This window comes from Bubalus bubalis, chromosome 4, assembly GCF_019923935.1.
Source record: "Bubalus bubalis isolate 160015118507 breed Murrah chromosome 4, NDDB_SH_1, whole genome shotgun sequence".
In the NCBI taxonomy this organism is placed as follows: domain Eukaryota; kingdom Metazoa; phylum Chordata; class Mammalia; order Artiodactyla; family Bovidae; genus Bubalus; species Bubalus bubalis.
Window position 1 is genome coordinate 3,611,546 of NC_059160.1, and position 27,907 is coordinate 3,639,452.

Below are 27,907 nucleotides of genomic sequence, written 5' to 3' on the forward strand. Positions count from 1 at the left end.
CCTGGGGCCTGTCCACCCAGCACCAGGAGAACAGCCCACCCACTGGGCAGCGAGCGCCCAGCCAGGCGTCTTCCGGGGTGGCCCAGAGACCGGGACCCCCCTGCGTACGCACACACGTTACAGCACCACCGAGGCACGCACACACAGGCCAAGGGGTGACGGCGGCCACACGGGCCGCCGCGTACACACATATGTTCACACCATCACTTAACGCAGAAGGCACGCGGGCTTTGGAGGCCTGCAGGCCTGTGTTTACATCCACCCCAACGCACATTATCCGGCTGAACCTCTAAGGCTCATCCCCTGCAGAAATGACCCCACTGTGCAGGCACTTCTGAGACTCAGAAACAAACCAAGGAGGAACAGGATGTATGGGGTGCTCTCTGTGAAAAGTGTTGAGGCAAGTGCTGTATCTGTATTACTGTGAGGCAGGGACACTTACTGCCCCATTTTACAGATGAGGAAACTGAGGCCACAAAAAGGGGAAATAACTCACCCTTGACCTTGATCAGCAGAGCCAGAAAATCAAAAGGACTCAACTTGAACCCTGGCCATGAGTTCCGGAGCTCATAGTCTCCGCCACCCTCCTCTTCCAGACGGGAAGAAGCCTGGCGTGGAGCACGCGGCGGAGCATCGTCATGGCGACCATGCCTATCACCACCGTCCATGCTCTGACGCCATCCCTCTGAGGCTCTGACCCTGGTATCGGGATGTCTCGTTGGGCCTCATCTTTGAGAGCCCCAGACCAGCGCCACATCCATGGCGGCTGATGCTAAACCCAGTTCTGATGCCCTCTGCAAAGACCAACATGGGAAAGGACAAAGTGGTTAAAAAAATGACCCCGAGAGCGCAGCTGCTGCAGAAAGCAGCTCCCAACCCACTCTGGTAAATGTCATCAACATCTCACTTTTCCTATTATTCCCCCACATCTCCACCAACAGGTACGTTCCTTGAAACAAACAAGCCACAACAAAGCCCTTCTGCTGACCCACGGAACGGCGTCAGGAGCGTTCGGGACACGGCAGAGGGAGCACCCGGATCTCACCAAGCACGGCACGCACTTGGGCAAGCTGCTCTCGGCCAGGAAGAGCCTCCAAGGCTGCAGCGCCCGAGTCTGGAATTCAGACGCGCAGAAGCAAACATTTAAAGATAAGGAGGAGCTGGGGGAAAAGAGCCCTCAGAACCGATTACATCATAATGCGAGCAAATTCACAAAATAAACAGTTATCATCATTTGCAAATTATCATGGCTGTAAAACCGCTCTGCCCTCACGTGTGTTGATATGGACCAATAAATTCTGCACTTTATCTTGGTTAGATAATTTTTTTTTAAGTTTATAGCTACTCTTTGTAGTTTACCTGTTGAATTTTTTTTAAGCTTGGATTTAGATGTATCTTTAGACCACGTGAAATAGTTATCATCTGGTTTTTCAGAAGCTTCTCAAAATAATTTTTATGAATGCCTACATAGAACAGCGAAAGGTTTAATTTTTTTATAGAGAAATTATAAAGATGTTAAAATCAAAAGTCCCAAAGCCCATAATTTTTAATATAAATTACTGTTAGGCTGTTCATGATGCAAAAGATAACAACTGGTAATTAAAACATCTGAGGTCCTTTGACATAGGGTATTTGGAGTCTTAAAAAGGTGCAGATGAAGAGCAAATTTTAAATTAAATTTTAATAAGATGATGGTTGTTCTGCTACCAAATGTTTCAGGGGATCAGAAGATCATTTAATAAGACTGCTTTCATGTACAAAGGCAACTTGTTTATTTTGACCTCAGTTCTTCGAAATTGTCGACTCCACAATTGAAATATGCTGTGTGTTCCAACAAGGACCCGGCAGTCATAATGACAGACCAGCCCATCTGTGCTGTGAGAATGTATAATTTCAGTCTATAGTGGAATTTATATAGAAGCGATGATGTGAAAACTGCTATGTGCGGTACTTTCTTAAAAAAAAAAATACTGCTGAGAAGTACTGGGTGCCATGGAGAATGCTGATATTTTCGCCTGATTAAAACAACAACAACAAAAAAGATTCTGTGGAAATTTACTGATTTGGGAGAGGTACAGTGTTATTCCCCAAATTAAAAAATGAAGATGATAACTGATCACATATTACTATCCCAACTATACAAGGTGTAGGCTGGAAAATGTGTTATTCATATACATTAAAACCATTAGATGAACATAATCTCGGTGGAAAATACCAATTTAGAATGAAAATGCTCATTTATGAAAATTAATTGATTTTATGGTACTTGCACTACCTTGTCCAAAAAGAAGATGAGTTAATGCTCAGGAAATCTGACTATCACTCTAGGATTTAGAATTAAAGGCCTATTCATCTACATTTAATTACAAGAAAATTATAATTTTATCATATAAAATTTTTTTAAAATGAGGAATGGGCAGCTATTAAAAGTATAAATTCTTTAAAAATGATCAACCTTCCTCTCCAGTAACCCTCCAGCCAACGTCTCTGTACTGTGGACTCTTCTGCCTCTAGAATTTGTTACACTGTTTTTTCCCGATTACTTTCGTTTTGTCACCAGTGTTTCATTTGGTGCTTGCTAAATATTTGGGTGGAATGATCTTCCAGCTTACAGCAGCAGAATGTGGCTGTCACCATCAGGAAAATGTTTTAATTATCTCTGCTCCGTGCGCCTGTCTCTGCAGCCCCAAATCCTCCAGGAGCGACTGCTGTCGGATCTCAGAACAAAAGCAGCCGCAGACGCTTCTCGCGTGTGCCGAGCTCCGTTTCAGTATTTGGTGGTGTCTGCTCTGGCCGGCTGCTCAGGCCTGCACGAACAGGACCCCCACGCCTCGGAACCAGGAAAACAAAAACGCATTCACGTGGGAATTTTCCTCTCGGTTGCAATTTAGAACTTTCGGGGCCTGATTTTCCATTTTCCATAAATCAAGACCCTGGCTGCTGCCCCTCCAACGTGGGGAAACCAGGCTGTGTCTGCGGGTGCTTTGTCAGCCTGCCAGAGGGTGGAGGCGAGCTCAGAGCTGAACTCAGCAAAGCCCACCTTCTAAATGGAAAGGTTCCGGGCCCGACGGAGAGACTCCGACGGCCACAGGGCCCAGCTCCTGGATGGCAGGGCTGGCGTGGTCCGGGAGCTCAGAGGCCTTCCAGGTCTCACTCCCCATCCCGCTGGCCAGGGCTCAGACCCCAGACGGTCAGGATGTCTCGGTCACAGCTCTGCCAGTCGGGGACCAGGGCAGGATCGGGGCACAGGCAGGCCCTGGGATCACTCAGGGCCCCAGAGGGTCGACCAGGTGGATGGGCCCACGTGCGCCCCACGAGCCGTCCACGGGCAGGGTGGATAGGAGCCGGCATAGCAATGTTAGCTGGAACCCCTGGTTTAAATAAGTGCTTAAAAAACAAAGCCCAAAACAACCTACGAGATCTTCCCACACTAAGCTGAGAGCTGAAAACAGCTTCCTTTTCTTACCCTCCCCAAAAATAAAATAAAATAAAAGGGAGAAAGAAACTGGATCGCTAAACTGTGGATATGGCAGCATTAAAGACGCCGGACAAAATGAAAGGGCCTCTGTTTCTCAAGGCAGAATCCAGCCTCCCGTGTGCCCGCCTGGCCCTGCCTTCTGAGGAGTTGGCTGGGGAGACCGTGGATGTTTCTGGTGTTTTTTTCCTTTGCCACTCCTGGTGTGGCCAAAAATTAAAATAATCAGAACAACAATAATGAGATCTCCCCCCTCCAAAAAAAAAAATAAATAAATAAAACTGGTACAAGTGAACATGAAAGAGTAAGGCCGTGCCTATTAATACCTCCTGAAACATTCGTTCAAATTATAATTGAACATGCAGCTACTGTGAAATAACAAACATTCATTTTTATTGTGATTTCGAACGCCCTGTAGCTTTGGATCTTAAAAATAAATGGGTTTGGCTTCTGCCTCTTCCCTGCAGTTTTTGGAAGGGCTTACTTCACTGAAGATGGTGGGGGTGGGGGGAGGGTGGGGATCTGAAATAGGATTTTGAATTTCGGGTAACCAATTAGAGAGAAGCAAACGTAGCAGGCACAAGATGGAGAGCCCCCGGCTCGTCTCCAGCGCGGAGAGGACTGAAGAGGAGGGAGACTTACCGGGCGCAGGAGGACGGGGAGCTGCTCCACAGCAAGGCAGTGAAGGCGGCGGCCGTCGCCCCAGCCAGGCCCCGCGGCAGGCAGAGGAGGGCCGGGCCCGGGTGCCAGCCCTCGGGCGCCTCGGCTGTGGCCACCGGAGTCCACCGGTCCCCTCTGTCCCGGCCGGCGTGGCCGCGGCCTCGGCCACCCCGGCAACCCGGAGGCAGGCCGGCCAGGAGCCGAGGGCGCTGGGGAGGCCCCGCCGCCAGCCCAGGAGGACGAGGAAAATGCTACTTTTGTCTCCTGCTCTCCTCTGGCACTGGCTGCCGGGGAGGGGGGGCCAGAGGCGGCCGCTGCGGCTCGGCCCCGCCCACCGGGAATTTTTGAAAGATGCTCGTGGGTGCTGGGAGGGTGGCAGACGTGGCAGCGGCGGGTGGGCCGGACCCCCAAACCCATCGCCGGCGGGAGGGGGCCGGGGCTGGCCCAGCGGGGGAGGGAGGGGGCGGCCGCGGCGTCTGGCCACTGCGAGGCCGGCCCGGGGAGGACGCGGGGGGCCGGGCTGGTCCGGGCGCCAGCCCTCCCCGTGGACAGGCGGCGCGGCCCCGGGCGCCATGTTGCGGGAGGCCCGCCTGGCTGGCCGGCTCGGGGGATAGAGGCCGCATTGTTCCCGGCCGGGGGGCAGGCGGCAGCCAGCACCCCAGCCAGGCTCCCCGGGGGCCCCCCAGAGCAAGCCCCCTCTAACCAATGCCCCCGCAGCCGCGCCACCGCCCCGAACCCCAGCTCTGGGTCCCAGCGGCCACCAAGCCCCAGGCAGGCCATGCAGCCCTTCCCAGCCTCAGTTTCCCCATCGGTACCCGGGCTGGGGTCTCGGCTCCGGCCACTCGGGGCTGCCGTGATGACACGGTGAGGAACGCTCAGCCTGGCCACGATGAGGGCCCGTCACCACACCCCACCCAGACCGCCACAAACCCACGGGTCTCACCCGGGCAAATCCAGGACAGAGAGGTATGGCCACCCGAGCCAGGTCAGTGGGCCTGAGGCGCTAAGAGGGGCGCTTCCACCTGGAGAGTTATCAGACCCTCAGGCCTCTTCTGCGGGCTCCGGGCCGTGACCGCATGGCCGGCCGGTCCACCCGGGTCTCTCCTTTGGACCTTTCTGTGGCCCAGAACTGAGGCGATGACCACCTGGCTGTCCCCCTGCAGGGTGGGCCAGCAGGCTGTGTGTGTGGGCAGGGCCCCCAGGCAAGCAGAGCCAGCTCTGGGGGCAGAAGGGACGGCGTGCAGGGACCAAGGCCAGGCCGCCACGGCCAGAGTTTGCTCAGGGGTCCCCGGGGCGGCTCCCCTGGCTTCCAGGCCTTTCCGTGGACCGAGCTCCCGCTGCACCCCCGCTGCCTGGAGTGTATTTTAACACCGCTTTACAGTTGCATGAGACAGCCGTGCCCAGGGCACAGGCACAAGAAGGGGAGCGAGAGGGAAGCGGCGGGAGGAGCCCGCTGGTCCTCGGGCTCTGGGCTCACGCACAAGGCCACGTGACCAGCTCACCAGCTGATGCCAGAGACAAAGCAGGTAGGATTCCAATGCCACGCGCCTGACCAGGAACGCCGGGAATTCCATTCCAGGAACCGCGTGGCATGGCTGCCAACAGCCTGGGCCCGGGAGGAGAGGGTCCCCCGTGTTCTGTGGGGGAAGCCACGGAAAACTTCCGGGGGGGCGGCCACCCCAACAAGGCAGAGGAGGCAGAACCTGGGTTAGGGCTCCCCTCCCCCACCGGGCACACACAGCACCCCCAGAAGTGCCCAGCTGGCCACCCAGGAGATCAAGGCCTCCATCCCCAAGGCCTGTGGGTCCGCATGGGGCTCAAGACCCAAGAGAGCAGCCAGGCCCGAGCCAGGCCTTTCCGGGAGGGAGCCCAGTGCCACAAGGTTTGGCAACATCGCCGCCATGCTGGGGTCAGAATTATCCACAAGCCCTTCTCCTCCCGGGACCCTGGGGAGGGCCCCGCAGGTGACATGCACACCCTCGGGCATGCTCAGGACACACGTGTGGCCCTGCAGGCCAACACCTGCGTGTCCGATGCCCGCTCACGCCTGCGTGGAGCCCAGGGCTGTGACGTGATGTGCAGCCCACCAGAGCATCTCTCACAGTTAAAACATATGGAAGACAAGCTCCGGCTCCATCATTTCATTATAATTTAAAATGTAATTATAAAAGGCTGATTTGAATGTAAATATCGCTCTTAAACACATGAAAGGCGAATCTAGATTTAAGAGCCCCAAATCAGCAGGTAATATTTCAGCTAAACTTCTTAACCATCTCAAATCCTAGAATTAAAGGAAGGGTGATTCACCGAAAAACCTGGCCCCAGCATAGGAAACCGAAGGCAGCAGAGACAACATGCTTCCCCCCACCCATCTTAAGGGGAAATTCCATTACTCCAAAAACAGAGAGAGAAACTTTGGGCTTTGCTCTGTAAGCCCCATGCACACATTTTCTAACCACAACTGCCAGGCTCATTTAGCGATAATAACCACCGCCTCTGCTGGCCACATCTCTGCTCAGAAAACCTCTTAGCCACTGATTCACAACAGTGGGCCCGGCCAGCCGATTTACCCATCCACAGGATTTCTGAGCCGTCCCTAAAGGCAAGACTCCTGAATCCAGAGTCTTGAAACAACACAATTCCATCCAAAATTTCACAGGAAGACTTTGCAGCCTTTTACTTGCAAAACCCTTCTCCAAAAAAAAATAGTAAATAAAATCTGTGTTTTAGGGTTGTCCTGCCTCATGGGAAGGGATTTCAGCCTTTTCCATTTTATCAACTCCAAGCGTGGGTTTGGAGCCTGTTATAGGTGCCCCCTGCCCCTGCCCCCACCCCCGCCCAAAGAGAACTCTTAATTACATTTTTTTGGGGGGGGGGCGTTAATGCAGAAAGTGAAACAGACCCCACTTAAGAGGTTCCAGGATTTTTTTTTTTTTTAAAAGATGCAACAGCAGGTTTGTTTTGTTGTCTTTAAAAAAAAAAACAAAAAAAACCCCTCATTTTTGAAGCCAGATAATATAATTTGCCGACAGTCTTTTGGGTAAAGAGGAAACCCTGCCGCTTACCCTAATGGGGGCCACTCCCTCTCCTGCTCTCCTCCCACCAGACCGAGGACCCCTTAAGCCAGTAGGGGTCTGGGCCAATGGCCTCCCATGCCCTACACCAGGAAAACTGGTGCCCCAATGTTCCCATCACAAGCCCCAGCCTGATCTGTTCCTCCCGGGGTCCCTAACATGAGCCTGGGATCCGGGCCTCGCTTCCCAGGCCACCTTCCTAGCTGCGGCGAAGCTGGACCTTGATCAGGAACCCGGGTCAGCAACATGAGCCCCACTTGAGCCACAAGGCAGGGAAAGGGGAGGTGGCTCAAGAGCAGGCCTCCAAGTAAAAGTCTGTTCGTTCTGTTAGTTCAGAGAACATCCATAGGGCAGGAACCCTGGGCCAGGCCTGTCCAGCCGGGGAGGGTGTTGAGGGGCCTATGTGTGGCTTCGCCAATTCAGGCCAGGCTCTCTGATAAGCTGCTGGCAGATTCCAAGTTCATCGGACAACGCGATTTGGGGAGGAGTAAGGGACGCCGGAGAATCACAAATACTGTCCAAGACTGGCTCTTGATGGCTTTCCTTTCACCCCCACCCCCGCAAGGACCCTTCTTCCTCCAGTCCACTTCCGTCCTGCGACCCACCCCCCAGCAGACAACGGCCAGCCAGGCCTGGCCCCAGCGAGGCTGTGTCCAGCCCACGGTCCAAAGCCTGGCTGCCTTTCCGCTATGTGCCAACAGGCCCCTGCAAGCGGCCTTTCAGAAGAAATCACAGAGGGGGAGAAAATAAACTTGTGAAAGTTTAAACGCCACTCAGTAAAGAAAGCCAGACATTCCCACTGAAATTCCCCAAGAATCACAGGGCAGGGGACTCTTTTTTTTTTTTTTTTCCTTTTCTGTACATCTCGTCCCTGACTGAGTTCTCAGGGCCTGCGATGCCGAGCCACCGGGACACCGGTCGGCCCTGAAAATAAATATTTCATATAAAAGGTCCATTGTCTTTGCTTGGAGACAATTGTTGCTTTTTCTCTCTTCTCGGCTCCGTAACATCAGCAAGCAGGGCCGATGCCATCTGGGGTTCTTTCTTGTTCTGACAAGATGTTTTGAGAAAGGGCAATCTTGCTGGGTCTTCCTGGATGATCAGCTAAGAGATAAAGCTCTCTTAAAGCAAGCATCTTCGTAAAGGCACGTTCATATGGGATCAAAGAACAATTAGCTTGTCAGAGTGATGAAGCCCCATCAAAGTGCCAACCTGAATTGCAGGCAAGGATGACCAGCGGATGGCATGGGCACCCTGGACGCCTGGGTCAGGACGTCTGCCCTTGTCTCTCCCTGGTCAGCCCCCCAGGGTTGGCTCCCTTGTGAGTGCCATCCTTGAGGAGGTTCCACTCTTAAAAGGTGCCTAGGAAGGGGCACCTCCTCCGTGAGCACGTGCCTAAGCCAAGCCTCCATGACGAGGAGGGCGCTGGCTCGGGAGCTCCTGGTCGTCCACCTTGGAATCACCAAGGTTTGCTTTCACTATGGGCAGGGTGGGGGGAGGGGTGTGTCGTGAACGCCCAGGTGTCCTTTCCAACGAAACCAAAACTAGCTTCCCTGTTTCTTAGAAGCTCAAAAATATAACAACAACTAGCAATAAAAATGGCGATTACCATTTACAACGACAGCCATTTATGGCGTCCCTGTCACGTGCCCCGACTGGGGTTTGTGGAAATAACCTCGTCTGAACCTTCCCAAGGACCCTCCGAGGCCCAGGCTCTTATTCCTGTTCTGGAGCGTGGACTGCAGTCCCGGGAGGGGACAGGACTTGTCCAGGGCCCCATGGCAAGCCAGGGGCAGGGGGCTGGGTTGGAGTGGCCCGGCCGTGCCCGCACTTGGCAGGGTTACTGCAGGGGCAGCTCTGTGCTCCCTGAACACGCAGAAACGCCCTCCTGAGAACGGCCAGGCATGCTGGTTTGAAGATGTTTCCTTGCCTGGTCCGTGGGGCTTCCTTCCTTCCCCGAGCGTTGTCCCTCACTGAGGGCACACGTCGGTCACCCTGGACACCAGGGAACACCTACCCACCCAGGCAGAGAGCCCATCAGGGTGGGCAGAGACCTTGCGCCCCTCCCTGGGCCCCACGGGACGCCTTCCCACCAGGCTTCGTCCACGCTGGGATGAAGATGGGAGCAAGTGAGACCCGTTCACGGCATCAAGCACAGCTGGGTGCAAACTCCAGGGACCCGAATGTCCCCCCTGTGGCAAAGCTTCCCGCTGGTCCTGCTGAGCAGAGCAAGATGCTGTCTGTACCTGTTTAGGCAGCAGGGGAGACCTGACTGTGGGCAGGGGCTAGTCACCACCCACTGCCGTACTGGGCAGCCGGTGCCACCTGCACCCTGGAGACCCCCCAGGCCAGAATCGGGGGGCCTCGAGTGGCCAGAGGTGGGGCATGGCAAAGACTCAGTGCGGTCCAGGGGGCACCCTGGGCCTGGCCCTCGTTGTAAAAAAAACAGGGGTGCCAGGGCCACCCTCCCACCAGCCCGCTGCAGTCCTTAAGACCCTGTCCCCTGCTTAGCACATTCTTCCCCCAAAACCCCACGAGAAAAACCAGGCAGGCGCCAGTTCCATTTTCCGAACTTTGTGTCACCTACACATCCTCAAAAATGCATTTTCTCTGGATGAGACCGCCCCACATGGTGAGAAGACCGCCTCGCGTGGTGAGAAGACCTCCCCACATAGTAAGAAGCCCCTGGCCGGGACTCGGGTCTCCATGAAGAGTCTCCAGGGTATCGGGCTGGCCCTAAGGACAAGGACAAAGGCAGGACAGGACGGCGTGGTGCCAAGACAGGGCCTCCCTCCATGGGGCCGGCCTGGCTGTTGGCTGAGGCCTCTCAGCCCCAGTGCATCCCCTGTGCCGGGGGCTCACGTGGGGCGGGCACTGGGCCGCTGGAGCTGGATGAACAGTAGCCCCCCCGCTGAGTGGCCCTGAGAGTGCCTCCTCGGATGCTGAGGCCTCTCCGTGCTCCCAGTGTCTGGCCCGTGGGCTCTCAGAGGGAGCTACCAACGCCCCTTGTTTTGGGGTCTGCTTTAACCCCGGGGGATGCCCAACAGTCTGAGCAGAAAGCCACACCATGCCTGCCCATCCTGAGCTACACTACAGGTCATCTGTGGACCCAGGAAAATGTCTCCTGCATTTTACAAGCAAGGCCCCAGCGGAACCCGGGCTTTCTGTAATTACTAACCCATCGCTGCCAACACCACGGCCAGCGTCAGCTCCTGGCCGGAGGGGCAAGCCACCCTCCATTTCTGAGATCAGTCCCCAGTGTCTCTCCCCGCGTTTCAAGGCTGCTAACTGCCTCTGATAAAGTCATAAAGACAAATTCAAAACAGGGCACTGGGGTAAGGGGCGATGGCCCAGCTAAAAAGATGGCGAGGATGGCTCTACAGGGGTTCACAGAAGCAAGCCTTCAGCCTCAGGGCCAGGTGGGCAGGACCTTACTGAAACCGGTTCTTCGTTCCTCTGGGTTCTCCTCTCGGTTCTGGAAACCAGGCAGCCCTGGGAGAGGGAGGCATGAGGCAGGCCTGGGCTACGCAGGCCTCTGTCCACGTTCCCGGAAACACGGCCTCCGAGCGCCAGCTCACAGCGCTGGGGAGTTATGGAAACAGGCCCCCCCCCATTATTTTGTGGTCAAAGCACCCCACAAGGTTGTCCAAACCACATCAATAAGATGAGGCAGGGTAAAGGGGAAATCGCACCTGTGATACGATCATATTAAAAAGTGGGTTTAATCTCCCAGTTATGGGTTTCATTTTAACAGGGTAGGTAACACAAGCACAAACGTGCTTCTTAAAAATCCCAAACAGCTAAACCCAACAAACTAAAATAAAATGAACACAGTGCTGCCTACAGAGATGGCCGTGGGCTCTGTAGCCCAACTTTGAAGAAATTAATTTCAGCGTTACCTTAAAACCCTGTAATTACGGCAAACATGCATTCCTTCACCCCTTTCTTGCTCCCCACAAATCCCCCAGGGCTGTGGGCTGGGCCTGTGTGTGACCCATCTATAAAGAGGGATTTATTATGAAAAGTTATGAGTTATTTTTGTTTTATGCCACCATGAACAACAGCATCCACTCGGGGCTTTCACTTCAAGGGCCAGAGCGGCCAGTCCCAGGGCCGCCCTAAACCAGCTCTCCATAAATGCCTGACCAGCAGGGAAAAAATAAAATAAGAAGAAGAAACACTGATGGTTTAGGAAGTGAATGCAAGATTTCAGTTTTTCAAGAAAGGGCTGTGGCTTCCAAACAACCTTTCAGAACACGTCTGATCTAAAAACTGTTGTTTTCTCTTTTCCTCTTTTCCTCGTGTTCTATTTAGGAGGCCTGCTATTTGACGTGTTCAACCAAATTCTCTCTGGCAAATGGCCGGCACACATCTGAGATTAAAAGCTGTATTTCACAAATTCCAAGTTCCAGAATTTTAACGACGGCCATGGAGTTGCTGCAAGCTGGGGTGGCTTCGGGTCCAAGATCAACCTTCCTTCCCAGGTCCCCGGGTCTGCGGAAGGCCTGCCCTACAAAAGGGCTCTTCTTAGAAATCCCTTCATCAATATTTAAATATTCACTAAGTAGCGAAAGTGAGAAATGCACTTACCGTCCTCAAGAGTCGCCTTGAACCCGATCGAGCCTGGGGCGCGCTGGTCTGCAGCTCTGCCTTTGCCGGAGGATCGCGCTCGGACGCAGCCTGCGCTGCGCTATCGCGCCCACGGCTGCACAGGCCCTTGCCCATCGGTCCGAGTTCTGGCTTCCAAAATGATTCTCCCCTTCACGCGGCGAAAGGGGCAAAGAGCAAAGCCATGCCATGTCCCACAACTCTTCCCAGGGCGGGACAGCTCCGGGACGGCGCGGGCGAAGCGCACGGCCAGGCCCCACTCCCTGGGTCCCGCACCGCGCTCCGACCGCGCCGCTCGTCCTCTTCTCGCTCCGACTTCCCCGGGTTGAACGATCGGACCAACCCGCAGAGTGACCCGCAGGACACGGTCTCCACGTCCGCGACCTGCGCCGCGAGGGACCTTTGTCCGGGGCGAAAACGAAAGCGCGCGGGGCCAGGGGCGCCCACGCCCTGTCGCGGAGGTCCGCGCCAGCGCGCCCCGCGACTTTCTCCAAGTTCACGTGCATCCCGGGGCGGGCGGGCGAGCGCCGTGGGCCCGAACTTCCAGCGCCCGGCCGTCGGGCGCGCTGCGGGGCGCGGGCGGTCACCGGACGGCCCGGGGCGCAGGCCCGGGGCACAATGAGAGCCGGCCGGCCGGCGGACCGGCGGGTGAGCGCGGGGACAGCGCGGGCTCGGCCTCCGCGCGGCCGCTTATCGAGCGCGGCCGGGGCGCCGAATGCCGCGGCGGCGGCGGCGACTGGGCACAGACGCGCCGCGCGCCCGGTGCATGCTAATGGCCGGCGGCCGCGCCATGAATTATTCAGCAGCGGCGCGGAGAGGGCGAGCGCGGCGCGGAGGGCGGCCCGGCCCGCGTGTCCCCCGCCGCCGCGAAGCCGCCGCGGCGACTTCCCAAACTTTCCCCGGTCGGCACCGAGGATGCGGCCCCCGCGGCGCCTCCGTCCCCGCCCGAGCGCGCCGGCCGCGCTTCCCCCGTTGCCGCCTATTTTATGTCTTTTGTCTCGGAGTTGGCACCTGTCCCAGAGAGCGCGTTTCCCTGCCCACCCCTTCGCCGCCGGATCAGGGCGGGGGAGGGGGTCCGGGGGACCTGGAGAGGAGGGGACGGGCGGGGGAAGCGAGGCGCCTACGACCCCGCAGCCTGGGGGAGACCGCCCGGGGGGGGGGCGGGCGGCCGTGCAGCGCTCCCGGGCGCCCCAGTTCCGCAGGGAGATCAGGGCTTCGGCTGTGCCCGGAATACCAACAAGGCCTCCCGGGGCCCCCGGCCGTGCCCGCTGCGGGCAAGGACCCGGCGCGGCCCCTCCCCGACTCCCCCTCCACCGCGCACCCTCCTCCCGGGCCCGGCGCGCGCGGGCGGGGCGGGCGGCGCGAGCCGCGGATTCGCCGCCCGGGCCCCGCGCCTCGCCCCGCAGCCCCGCGTGCGCGCCCCCGCGGGCACGCCGCCCCGGGGGCTCCCCGCCCGCGCGGTCCCGCGGGGCTGGGGGCACCGCGTCGCGGGGACTCATCAGCCTTCGGCTTCGCGCCCTGCGGCCCGTAAGCCCGGGCCCTGGCCAGCCCCCGCCGCCCTGGCACCGAGGCAGCGGCCGGAGCGCGCTCGGCGGCTGCGCTCCGAGGCGCCGGCTGCCATGATTGCGGGCAGCGGAGCGCGCGCGCGCACGCTCGGGCCCGGCTTGGGGACCCGGGGCGGACCGACGGTCCCTGGCCTGACCGCAGCCCAGAGCGCGCGGCGGAGTGGCGGCTAGACCTCCGGCCTCCTCCCTGCGAGGCTAGGGCTCGCCGCGGAGCTCTAGACGAAGCTCTAGGACAGGGCTTGGGATCGCGGGTGGCACCGGGCTTTCCCCAGGGCACGGTGCGCACCAGGAGGAGCCCGCGGCGTCTTGTCCCGACCCTGCCTGCGGGGCTGCGGAAGGGGCGCGGGGTCCAGTGGGGTGGAAGACGAAGTGCAGGGGATCTGGTGCAACGGAGGGGGCAGCGCGCTGTGCCCAGAGATGGGGGCCGCAAGGTGCCTGGCACAGGGGGGCCCTCATGGTGCCCGGGGAAGGCATGGAATGGGCGGGGGCACCGTGCCCGGAGCCGCTGCCCAGCTCCAACCTCTCTCTCTTCCTTCCCCGCAGAAACAACTTCCTGCCACCCCCCCACCCCCACCCCCCGGCCCAGGGTGCAGGAGCTGCGGGGAGAAGTTCTAGGCCGCAGCTTTGCTATCTCGGGGCCTGACGACGACGCTGCTGTCCCCGGGCCGCGCGGTTCCTGCCCGCGCCCTCTGCCGCAGTCGTGAGCGGGCCGGGGCTCCAGGGTCCGGACCCTGGTTAGAATGACAAGAAGGCCACAGCTGCTTTTTTTTTTTTTTTTTTTGCCTTCTCCGTAGAGGCGCCTGAGTGATTCCTGGCGCTTGGGGACACAGACACGGGGTCACCCTGCCTGGACCCCATCCCCCTACCCGGGGCATGCCGTCTCTCAGAGCCAAATGGACCTGGTTGTCCCCAGTGCCCGCGACAGGGGCCAGAGAGAAACGAGGCCTCCTGGGCCCCATCCCAGTGTCTCTCTGTGCCTGTCTCTCTCCCCACCCCCCCCCCACCCCAGCCGGCCTTGGCATTCTAACCAGTGTCCCTTGACGTCACATCTCGCCATCTCTGTCAACCAATTAAAACTTGCCCGTTGTCATAAAAATATATATACTTTTTATGCCATTGGTAAATTCAAAAGTTCCTCGTGCGCCTTGCTTCCCAGGAAACTTCATTCCACACTGGACTGCCCAGGCAGGGGGTACCCGCCATGGTGCCAGGCTGGGCTGGGGCAAGCGGAGCAGCTCAGGCCAGGGCCTCCCTTGCCCACCGACCCACCTAGGAGGCTCCCTAGGCCCACCCTGACCTTGGCATTGAATCGTGCTAGACACACACACACATGACTGCCACCACCGCACGACATATACGATGTGGGGAGGAGGAAGGGAAGGAGGAGGGAAATAGGATGGATTAAGAAATCTTCCAAAATTACTTTCTTGTGTGTTAGAATCTTCCTAATGGCCTCTTCTTTGTAGGGACAGACATTCCACCCCCCACCCCCAGCCCCAGCCATGAGAAAATTCAGTTTTAGAGAGTGGAGTGGAAATGTTTTCTGGTTAATCTTTTCACCGAAACCCTGACCAACTTTCACTTTCTACGGCTGCTGACACCAAGCGAGAGGGCCCAAGCTGGGGTGGCTCCACGATGGGGTGGGTTTTGCTCCTGCCCCGAGGAAGGTCCGAGGTGACCCTTCCCAGCTTCCAGAGCTGTGGGGTCCCCTTGGGAAGCCCAGGAATTCTGTGCTCCCCTTCCTCAGAAAAGGACTCCCAGCAGCCGTAGCCATGTTCCAAGACAGCAGGAAAAACCAATTTCTCCTTAGCGCAGTCCTTTATAATTTTCTCCACTATGACAGTTCCCAGCCCCGACCAGGACATGTGGGGGAAGAGGGCACATTCCCACGAGATGAACGCTGCAAGGCGCCCCGCCCAAGCCACACAGACCCTGCTGTCACTCCCTCCTGCTCCGGCCACACCAAGGAAGAACCTGACCACTAACTGCCATTATAAAGTCCCCCTTTCCCCATCTTTACTGTATGGTTCAACTCCTTTATAAAAAACATATTAAAGACATTTTGTGGTTTAGCAACTTTGGGGACTCTAGAGCAACAGAAATGCCTCAGAAACCAGGCTGGATACAGAGATCTAAACACTGGACGTACCGGGCCCTTTTAATACCAAATCTCTGTTTTTCTAAAATAATGAGCAAGCTTGGTAAGGACCAAATGGAGATTTTGAAAATAAATACCTGGTGACTCTTCTCACAGAAAACCATTCCCAAGTGCAAACTCCAGAAAGGCTTCATACCTTTGAGATAAATTCACACACACACACAGACAGACAAATACTATAACCAATACATTCAACCACCACACTATAATCTATTTATAATCACTTTCCTAAACACTATAAATATTATAACTAATGTGATATATGTTGTGTGATTAAATGGGTGGATTAAAACACTGAATTTAAAAAGCCACAAAGAAAAAGATTATCTTCCATTATGCCACTTACAAGTCTTGTTCCATTGGTACAAATACCGATTTGACAACTATATCATTATGAAGGCAATGACTAAATGCCAAGATATTAGCTTTGTAATTTTCACCTGAAATCATTGTATAATCGTACTGGCTTGCTAATCTTTTTATTAGCTGGTTTTTTTTTTTCTTGCTCTCACACACAGTAATAAGTTAATTTTTCCTCCTCCCAATTTTTATTTGGTAAAACAAGAAATTGGGTGAGTCAGAATAATATTCAAGAACACACACTTTTTTATCCTCTCTATACTTGGCAAGGATTTACATATAATTTGGTTGCAAATTCAGAAATCAATTTCTGCTTTACGTAAGGAAAATAATAGCACTCCTGTTGTTCTGTTGGGTATTTTTTAAGGTTTCAGGTTTGTAAAGTCTTTTTCCAACTCGCTATCATATTGGATTATTCAAAGTAAATAAATTTTAAAAGGGTGCTCACATTAGCAAAAAGGAAACATGGAAATTGACTTTGTTGGATGAATATTCTGATGAACAGCTTTCTTGGAGGAAGAACTTGGTCTCTTGCTTGTGGGCCGCACCATGCCCGTGGTCAGATATTTGAAAAATAAGTCATAGGAGGGCTCTCGCTATACCAGGATGTTTATAGTATCAGCCTTATACAGTTATTTTTTCCTGATTTCTCCCAAGATGTGCCTAATGGGAATGCGGCCGGCCACTTCCTGCTGTGCCCAGCACAGCTTTCGGCCACAGTCCAGCCTCACAAGGCCGGGGCACTTGAGTTTAGTTTCCCTGTTCTTAACCTAGCGACACTTAATACTTTAAAATTTTCGGTGTCCAAAGCATTAGGAGGACTTGGTAAACAGATGCATTTAATCTAATTAAAGTAAGCAGGATGGAGTGTGAGTGAAAACTTACATGTTCACTTGGGTTTTAGACGTTCGACTTGCCCACCCCAAGGCTCTGATGCTTTAAAAACTAGCCCAGTAAACCGGAGGTAGCCAGTTTGCGGCCGCTCGTGGGTCAGATGCCACCCTTCCAGTCATCCCAGACAGTGCCCTTTTGGGCAGCCTCTGCAGAGCTCTGGGCGCCGTGCGGAAAAGCAGCCCAGGCTCATGGTTTTCTTTTCCCATTTGCCTTTGTCACAGAGCAGTTTGTAGGTTTGGGATTCCATTTTGATCCATCTATTTCGTAATAACTTGTACCCTTGCTTTCTGAAGCCTTCATTTTAACTCTCAATTATTTACCTGCAAACCTATTAGCATCAATTTGCCTTAGGTAAGCTTTTTTTTTTTTTTTTTTACAGAGAGGGGACAGAAGCCTTCAGGTGAGTAAAACAGTTTCTATGGTCTCAGGGTGGTTAAGGAAAAGTGAGCAAGTATCCATAGAAAGGATTCTTTCCTTCCAAACGTAAAGAAGCATTTTTCAGAACCTTTTGCTTTAGGTTACTTGGTTTTTGAGTTAACGAACAATAGAAAGGAACTCTGGGCACGGGACAAGCATCTGTGACGGACAGAGCACAGGGCAGGATACTGCATTGGTAGCCAGCCCTCGTCCCCACAAAAAAAGCATGCTGGCAGGGCACTTCTGTGTTTTCTTTCTTTTTAAAAAAAATATACACACACACAAAGAACAGAGTCGGTGTGCCCGCTTCCGACACCGATGCGCGGCTGACGGGCGGAGCGCACACCACGCAGCCGCCTGTCTGCTTAGAAAGCTTCTGTGAGCGGCTGTTTCATCGTGTTAAGCACACTTTGGAAGTCTGCACATTCACGTTCTGTAATGTTACCTGTGCGTGTATATCAAAAAAATCTATTAACCCCGAGGCCATTCTTTAAGGAGTTAATATTTTGCAATTAAAAGGAGAGCATCCAAAAACTAGAAGTCTAAAATAAGTGTGTGTTCGATCATGGATATAAATATGTGAATATACTGTATATAATACATATGTGTTAGTATGAGAAATTTCCTCTTACCAATGAGAAATTACAATGCATCTTTTCCATTCCAAAATAGTAAGAAGCACAAATCAGAAAATACGAATTAAAGAAGATGGGCCAGTATCCCTGGTTATATATGCATGTTTCAAATGCCAAAGCTATATTCCTGGCTTCATATAAGGAATGAGAAAAAGCACAGCACAAACTAAATTTTTTAAAACATCAAAATTACCTTTCAAAAAGATGGGGGTGATGAATTTATGTGTTTAGGTTGCTCAATTCTGCAATTTCTAAAATGGAATCATCATAAATTGGGAAATTAACATTTTTCTAAAGAATTTATTGTGTGGCTCATAGCAATTTTTTTTTTTTTTTTTTTTTTAGCAATTAAAGATATATTAGAATTTGAACTGTAACAGTTTCTGGTAGAAGGAGGTACTAATTTCCACAAGAACTAAAAGACATCAGAAAATCTGAAAAGAATTTCACTCCCTCAGTTTTCAAGGAATGCCTTCCTTTCATGGTTGAAAAGTATAGATTTTTTGGAAGTACTTTTCATATCTTATCAATCCTTTATAGGAGTCTGATAGTCATTATTAGTCATTATTCTTTTAGAATTATATCTAAGCAGAATTTAGCAATTAAGAATTGAAAGTAATTTTTAAAACTGTCAAATGTTTATATTTTTTTTAGTTTAAATAATGCTGAAATGCTAATGAAGATCAGTATCAAGTTTTTTTTCCTCCCCACAGACAAAATGGGAATTTTAATATCATTTCTTAGTCCTTCAGTGAGCTAGATAAATTATAACCCCTCTAGAATAAAGAAAAAAAGAAAGGAAAAAACCCTGATTTAGAATTCAGATGGTTCACTGCTAAATTGCAAGGCATAGCAGGAACTTGTTTTTTAAATAAAGATTTCACAGATTACATCTTTAAAATTACTGCAGCAAGACCTAAACTGCCCGCAAAATGAATCCATACAGAAAGAAGGACTTAGGGAACGGGAGTGTCAATTACAAATTGTTTGAAATTTGACCACACTGGTCTTATTTATTGAAATATTCCCATTTTTTTTTTAAACTCTAACATGATTTCACACAGCACAAGTACTTCACCTTATGCATAATTACAGTTTCATTTTCCTGACTATGTATAAATATTATAGTTTTTAGATCTGGTTAACAGAAAGATAAGATTAAGGTTGGATTTTTCACATATGCCCTTTCTATAAAAAGTGAAAAAATGTCTCACCTAAATTTATCACCGCAAGACAAGATAATATTTAATGGTTGCAAAATAAAATACTAAAGAAGAAAGCCAGTGCTTTTGTTCTGTTTTGTTTCTTGCTATTTATAGAGCAACTTTTGGTATAATTCCTAATTTTAAAGAAACACGAAGTTCATTTTTTTTTTTTAACCAAAAGAAAGAGGTCATGTAAGCAATCAGACAGTGGATGACATTAGACTTGAAAATAAGGGTCTAAATAATTTTTACATGATGAACATATATTTTTTAGATATATTTGAAAACAACCAGAGATGTAGACAAGCGTTTTCACGGCTGTGCCTGGCTTCCAACTATGTTCAGAGAGAGGGATTTTCAACTACCGTCAATGTAGTTGCTAACGTTTCAGCCATTCACCCGTTTTTCAGCTCTGTATTCTAAACAAGCTACAAGATTCTGCTTCCAAAGTCCTTCCCAGACTCGGTGTCTGAGTGGAGGCAGTGGACGCAGGCACGGCCACCTCTTCCTCTCACTCACAACTTCTCTGAAATTGGCAGTCTCTCACACACACATTTCTAGGAGGACCCCAAGGCTCACCGGGAAACTTCTTGCGCTGGGAAAAAACTTCTCAGCGCACACCTGGATCTACAGATTCGGAAAAATTAACCAGCTGTAGCCAAAAGCCAAAACACTCAACCACCTGAACACAGCCTGCGAGAAACACAGAGCTCTTTGACGTGACAAGAAGACTTATAAATAAAATAGCTCCAAGGCAGACAGGCTGAACGAGCCTTTCAAGACAGCCTGTCACTGCCTCAAACTTGAATATTAGAACATTAAAACATTGGCAGCATGAAGATAATATCCTGGGATGTGTGCATGTGCGTGCGCACGCGTGGACTCCCATGTATGTGTGTGTGTCCACGTGTACGTGTGTGTGTGGGGACATAGGTTTTGTGGCTCTTACAGCTTGTGAGCTCCCCTGAGGTCCTGGTGGCCAGCGCTGAGCCCAGATGAAGGGCAGGCCCTACCTGTATTTTTGGGGGGATCACTCGTATCACGACACATGTGCAAACACCAAAAGCCAGTGAAAACATAACCTGCTGTAGGCATGAAGGACCAACCTCAGATATAGAAAAACTTTCCCTGTAATTAAAAAAAAAAAATTGTGTTTTGTGAATGGGAAACCAAGCTGACCTCATTCGGCATAGTCAGGACTAAAGCGGCCAGGCCAGCTTCAGGCAGCACGGCTAGGGTCCGGGGCCGGGGCATGTTCTCCAGCCTGTAGCTCTGAAGCTGGGTGAGCCTGACCCCTCACAGAGGAGGTCAGCTGGGGTTCACGCCCCAAATATCACTACCTAAGCCAGGCTGGGTGAGGCTGCAGACAGAGCCGTGGACCCTGGGATGAACATGCCCAGGCACTCGGTAAAGACGTCAGCAAGAGGAGGGTCTCCAAAGCATGCAGTCCAATCCTCCAAATTGGGGGCCATCTTGCTGACAGGATCGAAGGCCTTGAGGGTGCCAGGATGCTTCGTATCTTGTCCAGACTCTCCCCACGCTCAGCCCACACCCGGCTCATATCACTGCACAGGGTTTTTGATACAGTTCAAATCAACCAAAGCACCCCAAGCATTTAGTCAGTGCCAGGTATCACAAAACAGTTTCAGAAAGCAACGACTCAAAGTGAAGATTTTTGCTAAGGTAGCAGGATGGTATTTCGTGTGAGTGTGTAGCAAGTGTCTCGTCACTTACAAGGCAAGCTCCGAACCCTGTCCCACGTGATCCTCACAGCCCGAGTGGCAGACAGAACAAGAATGGTCAAACTTCCTTAAAGACGAGAGAAACTGAGGCACACGTGGCTGGAACAGTGACTCTGGCCCAGCGTCGCAGAGGCCACACACATTGCTTCGTTATTTTTGCTTTTTCTTTTTTAACAGAAAACATCATCGCCACCCCTTCGCACTCATGCACACTGAGGCTTTTATATATGTGTGTGTATATATATATAGGTAAGAACAGTTCCCAGGAAAAACAGAGCTCCATTGAAATCTGGGTCCCAGGACTGCCTTGAGGTGGCCAGCTTGGGCGATCTCCCACCTTCCACAACCAGCTCTGGTCATCTGAGGCGTCCACCCTTCCCCGCCAGGTGCATCACCCTCAAAGCTGGGCTGGACCAACCGACATCCTGGTGTAAAATCGCACCCGAGCTGGGCCTGCCAGAGTCCTCGGAACAAAGCCGCCTCGCCTGAGCTGAGGGGTCAGAGTGCCCCCTGTTCACCGTCCCTTCTGTTGGGGTGCCAACACCCCACAACCAGAGACTCCCCCGCCACACAGCCAGGAAAGCGCCGAGCCCCCACAAGAGCCTTCCTTGGCTTCTGGCCCTCTGTGAACCCGGCAGGTCCCATCCCGTAGTCTCAATGTAAAAGGCCAAACGGGTGACGGGGACGGCCTAGGAGAACCGCAAAGCGAGCATCCCTAATGACCGGCTCCCCGTGGACAGGATCCAGGGGCAGCTCTTTTCTGGAGGGGTGGCCAAGGTCCTGTGCCCAGATGCCAGCGGTCTGCAGGGGCACATGCGTTCCCGTCAGATGGCTGCTGCTTCTCAGAAACGGGAAAGCACAGGGGAAACTGCCGCAGTTGGGGAGGGGCCAGGACCACAGGGAAGGGGTAAAGAAAGAAGGAACCAGCTTTATTTGGGAAATGGTTGGACTGACGGTGATGTCAGCAGGGCCGGTCGCCATGGTGTTGCCCTCTCCAGCAGAGACCTTCACCACGGGGAGAAGCTTCCTCAAGCGCCTGCCTCCTCCCGGGGCTCCTGGTACACGCTGACCCCACCAGATCACCCTCAGGACAGCAGGTCTTCCCCCAAAGCCAATTTCCATCTCAGAATGTTGCACCCCACAAACGACCAGCTCAGAAACAAACTCAGCATTTTATAAAATTTCCTCGGCAAAGCCAGGTGAGCAAAACCACAGAACACAATGAGGCACAGGCCAGAGGGTCTGGCTTGGCCAAGAACTTGAAGCCTCCGCCCTGTTCATTTTCAAAGGCAAAGTCTTCCAAGACTCCTTCCACTTGCTTTCTTTTTACACTTAATTACAAGACAACAGGCTTAAAAAGGAAAAAAAGACAAAACGTTTAAAAAAATTTGAAAAAGGTTACAAGGCGCTAAGTCTCAAAAGCTGCTTGGGATAAAAATTATAACCCTGTCCAGCACTGGAGGAAAAAACAAAGAACGCAGGGGACAACGCTCAAGGCTGAGTGTCACCTCAACTCGTTCAGCACATCCTGCCTGAGGGCTCACCTGGACCTGCCGGGGCCTCTGTAAGGCAGTGATTTGGAGGAGAAGACATGGCTGGGAGGGGTGGGGCCCGCATCCCAGAACAGAAGCATCGGAAGGTCTCTGTGTTCCCGCTGAGGACTCTGGACTAGGCCCTCCTGGAGCACCTCTGCTTTTCCGACGGCAGGATGCCCAGAGAAACCGAGGCGGGCAGAAAGAAAAACTTGGCACCGCAGACCCTCCTCCTCACCTCGGCGGGCGGCTCGCGGTCCCTAAAGGCCTAGCAGAGGCGCCTCCAGCCGGGCGCCGGCTGGACTGGGCTGCGGCCGCCTGGGGTCCGTCGTCGAACCGGCGCATCGGCGACCTGGGCGGGCAGTGGGGGCCGGGGCTATTCTCCTCCGGGCGGGTCCGCACGGCCCTGGAGGCTGGGCGGCCTCGTGCGCCTCCTCCAGGCGGGGCCAGGGCCGGGCAGATCTGGGGCCTGGGGTCCGCATCGGGTGGGGAGCGGGGCGGCGGCCGGGTCCACGTGGCTGGGGGTCCTGGAGTCAGTCCGGGGCGGGTCCGGCAGGCAAGGATCTGGGTCCGAGCAGGGTTCCGAGCGCCCGCCGGAACGGATGTGCGCCAGGGTCCCCAGGGCCGGGGTCGGAGGGCCTGTCCGAGTCCAGGTCCCAGGCGGGGCCGGGGTCGCGGCGGCGGCACGCGCCCCAATTAGCCGCGGGCTGGCGGCGGGGCGGCCCCATTGAGGGCGAACAAAGGGCGCGACCCTGGGGTCAGGGAGTCGCGGGCCGCCGGCCGCTGCCCGGTGGGCCCGCCTTGTTTACTCTGCCCGAGCGAAGCGCACAATATAGTGACTAAAGCGGATTAGAGGGTCGCGCCCCGGAGGCCCCGGGACCTCCCAGCCGGGCGCCTCCCCGCCAGCCCTTCCCCGGGTCCTACGCCGCCTGGGCCGCCCCGACCGGCGCAACCGGCGGGGATACGCAGGCCGCGGGTCAGCCCGCGCGGGCGGCCGGCCGAGGGGCCCCGGGGCCCGGCTCACCTGCGCCCCGTGGCGGCCCGGGAGGGGGTCACTCTGGGAACCGCCCGCCCCTCCACCGGGCCTTGTAAACCAACCTCGGGCAGGGAGTCATCGATTTCCCGACCCTTTCCAACACTGCTGGTCCGGGGAATTCATTTAATTCATTTTATGGGACAGCAAATGGCACTTGCTTGAAGGCTGATGTTTTTAGATGCAAACACGGACAGCGTTTTTCAGGTCACACCATCCTGCAGCGTTAGGGTTAAAAAAGAAAATGCCCAGCCTCTTGTCTGGACGCAGAGATGCACCGCCCAGCAGCAGGTGACTTAAGGCTGCAGAATAATATACATTTTAAAAATAATATGTTGAGGTAGAGAAGTCCTGGGAAGTACAAGCTGGGGGGGAGGGGGGGGGAGGGAATTACCTTTTCTTTCTTTCTTGTAAAAGAAAGCACATGAGTGTATAAATAAACCCTAAGATTTCCACCCAAAGACCACAGTGTATCATCTGGCATGCTGAATTCAAGATCTATGTTCTCCAGATAGGAACTTGCAGGATCTTTTTAATCGCCCTCACAAAACAAGCAATAGGAGCAGAAAGCACAAACTCAAAATCAAGCAGAGTCTAACCATGGGGGGGCGGGGTGGGGAGGAGGTCATTGGACCAAACATCCAAGAATAAGAACGCCTTTCCCCCACTTCTTGATGCTGTTGTTTATGGGGACAAAAATACTTCTTAAGTTCAAACAAAATCCTAGTTGACATTTTTATGCCTTAGCTGTTCAAGTATATATGTTTCACTAGGAAACTCATATAGGGTTTGATTAATAAGCAATCAACATACAAATCTTTTATAAGAGAACGAATACTATTTACTGACTATACATATTTGTTGACCTAACGAATATTTCTGCTACATGCCATCTATCCACAACTATTGAAGGAAAATATGCCATTTGTCTAGATTTCTACTCACAAGACTTTAAAAATGATTTTTCCTTGCTTATAAAAATGCCACATGTTTAGAGAAGGCACAGCCTAATCTAAAACATAAGTAATTTAAAAGTAAAATATGAAGATAGACATTTTAGAGATAATTTTAGTAATAAGAAGTATAAATAATCCAAGTCTAAAATACAGGGGAAAAGGAAAAGTCACCTATATGCCATTATGTAGAAAATAATATTCAATTGCATTTCCTTCCCAACAGTGAACATATGCGTACAATATTAATGCATAATTTACACACATATTTACTGTTTGGGAAATATTGGCTCCCATACGTCCCTACGCGCTGACAAACTCTTTGTCAACAGTATTTTAACAGTGACATAATTAATATTCCATTATACTGTTAAGTGATAATTCACCCCAGAACTCCCTATTATTATTACAAGAACTTCAGTTCTTGCTAGTATTTCTGTACCGTAACTAACACTATGACCAATGACCTTGCCTGTGAAGTTTGTCTGCGATATCGGTTGTTAACAAATGTCTTCATGATCCATTGTTAATCTGACATTGAAGCCACAGCGTTATCTGAGGCGGTCAAGACAGAGCTACGGAGACTTCACGGTAGCAGCAATGAACTCACAAATTCTGGAACTTTCGCCTGATGGGTTTGTGGGACCAGCTGAGGCACATGCCTGATTGCAACACAGCGTTTGGGAACTGTGCCCTTGCATGAAAGCTCTGGCCTCTGTGTGCCTACCGAGTCACTTGGCACTAACCGCCATCCACTTGGTGAGCTTAGGTCAGGACCAGAGAGCTGACTACCTTGGAAACATTATCTCAACAGCTCTGTCTAAATTTTGCACATCTGAGGAGTGCTTTGGCTCGAGGGGCTTTCTTTGGGAGAATTCAAACCTCAGGCCCGCTTTTCAGCACTGCCTGCCGAGGGGTGCCTGCCGTCCTCCCACGACCCAGCCCTGATCAGCTCGGAGGAGCCCCGGCTGAGCTGCTGGCCATCACCACCGTGGGCACGGTGGGAGGCTGTGTTTTTGGCCGCTTGCCTCTTGTCCCCGAGGTCCTGGGAGAGGCTGGGCTGTGCCCTGGGGCCTCGCTGGCGGCCCGGCCTTCTGCTGACACGGCTCCCAGGAGGGCAGGGGAAGGAGCCCCGGGACCACAGAGCCGAGGTCTTCTCCCCAAACACCAGGACCTGCATGAAGGAGGTGGCCTGGAGCTGGGCGCTGCCACTGGAAAACAGAAACACAAAGAGGCCAGGTGGCCCCAGCCCAAAAGTGCCGTGGAGTCATCAGAAAGTAGATGCTACGACTAGGCAGAGAAGACAGGCTTGAAGGAAATCTGTGGACATGTGACCAGAGCTTCCATGGGTGCTGAACGATTTCTCCCTGTCGTGCCTTTTCCTGCATCTTCCAATTATTGCTTTCATAATAGAAAGGGATCCTATTGCTAATACAACTATTATTAAGTCCAACAGACAGAATTCATCTTAAGACTAAGATAAATGATTATTACTACTCCGGGGTTGAACATAAACAATAAGAACCATATACTGTTGCCAGGCAAGTTTTTAGGGTGATAATGCTGGGTCGCGTGTCTCTAGCACTTTACCCTTTAGAGAAACGCTTTCAAACAGAAAATGAAACCCGGCAGCCTTGCTATGCAAATACTGGCCACCGTGTGATTAATTCTCGCAACAACCCTTGACAGGGAGCAGGGAAGGACACCTTCCTCCTCTTCAATCTGGGAGACTCAGGGGTGGAAGAGCCAAGTTAAGAGCCGCAAGATTTGAATGGAGGTTCAGAGTCGCCCCCCCGCCCCCACCGCCCCCACCCCACTGTCCCTCTGGCAGCTTCTGGGCCTCCATCTTAGCACCTTCCTGCAGGGGATATATTTTTCCCAAGGATCCAGTGTGTTTCCCGTTTTTTCCATTATTTTTCCTCATTACTGGAGGTGGTGCCTATGGCCGGGGCGGAACTGCAGTGAATGAAGATTGTGTTGGTTTTGCTCGAAAACAATGGTATTTGCACAGGATCCAATTATCTCAAGAGGTGTGTTGCAGCGAAGTGGCCTGGCAGAGGTGTGACAGTGTCTCAGAAAGGCAGGGCTGTCCTGTTTTCATACGATGACACTATAGCTGAACGCCGCACTCCTCCTGGGAGGGAAAAACATGCCCGTGCCCCTCTGGGGCTCGAGTTCACCCCGAAGAACTCTCTCTGCCTGCGTGGGCACACGCCTTTCCCTATCGGACTTTGTTGAAGTGGGCCATTTCCAGCCCCTCGATAACAACGGATGGGAGCAAATCCACAAATCAAATACATTTGATCTTTGGTGTCTTTCTTTCAAAGGGAGTTAAAAGGCAAACGAGAATGCTGTTTTCTACTCTAACAGGCAATTTCTAAATTTGGATTTTGAAAAAAAAAAAAAAAATTGTACTCCATCTTGAAAATCCAGTGGCCCTCAGAAGGCAAGTAAGCTATACCACTCTGTGTGAAAATCATCTTAACTGGTTTAAAATACATCAGAACGAAAGAGTGTGAGCTGACCATGAGTCTCCCATCACGTCCGATCTGAGAGCAGAGGTGGGCTGTCTGCTCCACCCCGAGAGCGGGCTGGGCCCAGAGGCCACGGTCAGTGATCTTTAAGAGAGAGTCACTAACATCGGAGGGGCCAAACAGGTCCAAGCTTGTGATATTCCAAAGCCATCCTCAATTTTTAGATAAGGTTTAAGTGATACAATAAATAAATTACAAAATGTCACCCACGGGTAAGGTGAATACATTGGAGACATCTATTTCCTCCAAGAAAAAACGTCTGGCTCTTGGCTTTTTAAGCTGTCAGGAGATGGGCACATTTTCACAGGACCCTTTCTTTTACTTCCCCTTGTTACCCAGGGCACAGCAAACCATCTCTGCCTTCTAAAATAAAAACACATGCCACTTTAATTTCACAAAGAAAAGCCAACATGCAGAATCTCTGCACAGATCATTTTTAAATTAAAGAGAGACAGGGGAGACTGTTAACTGTGTTTTATACCTTTTGTGTGTGTTGGGGGGGGCAGTTACCTTCTCCACGTGTTAATAATTTAACTGTCAAATCACAACAAACAGTTAATTCCATTTCTGAGATGCCAGGATTGCAACCTACAAGGGGAGATTTTAATTGTAACTGCTAAATAGCAAATGCTGACAGAAGTCCTGTTTTCAATCCCCAGACAAGGCTGGGACATGACTAATTTATTTTATCTTATCCATCTATCTGTGCACAGGATTAAAATATTTATATCAGTCTGTTCACTTTAAAACATGCAGTGCAGGCACCAGCTTCAGGGCCACTCCTTAATTTTTCACAGTTTTGGCTTTTCATTGTTTCCAGAAACGCACATTCCCTGCGTGGTGAATACTCTCAAATGCTGATGGGATCTTTAAGTCACAAGGACCCAGTCCCAGAGCCACACAAATGCCCCTGGCCACGCCGAAGGCGACAGAGCTGTCCTGACGCCTCTGTCCCTGGAGATGCCAACGAAATCACGCGGGGCTGAGCCCAACTTCGAGAGGAAAGCTTGCCTCTGGCCGGGGTGGCTGATGGAAACCAGAGCCTGGGAACCTGTCCCGGCC

The 27,907-nt window shown here is 52.6% G+C and overlaps 1 protein-coding gene across 12 annotated transcripts in view; it reads right to left on the reverse strand.

The window, feature by feature from the left end:
- The window catches only part of LOC102401424 (translation initiation factor IF-2), a 38,475-nt gene extending 25,143 nt beyond the window's left edge, over positions 1-13,332 (reverse strand). For 7 of the 12 annotated variants that reach the window (XM_025282682.3, XM_025282681.3, XR_003108573.3 and 4 more), the window contains exon 1: positions 4,118-11,805. In XM_025282682.3, the coding sequence (XP_025138467.3) occupies positions 4,118-4,709 (592 nt within the window). In that variant the 5' untranslated portion in view covers positions 4,710-11,805. Of the gene's footprint in view, positions 1-4,117 lie in introns of those variants that run through there. The other 5 variants (XM_044940753.1, XR_006550298.2, XM_044940752.2 and 2 more) reach the window with 4 other exon arrangements.
- Between the last annotated feature and the right edge of the window lie 14,575 nt (positions 13,333-27,907).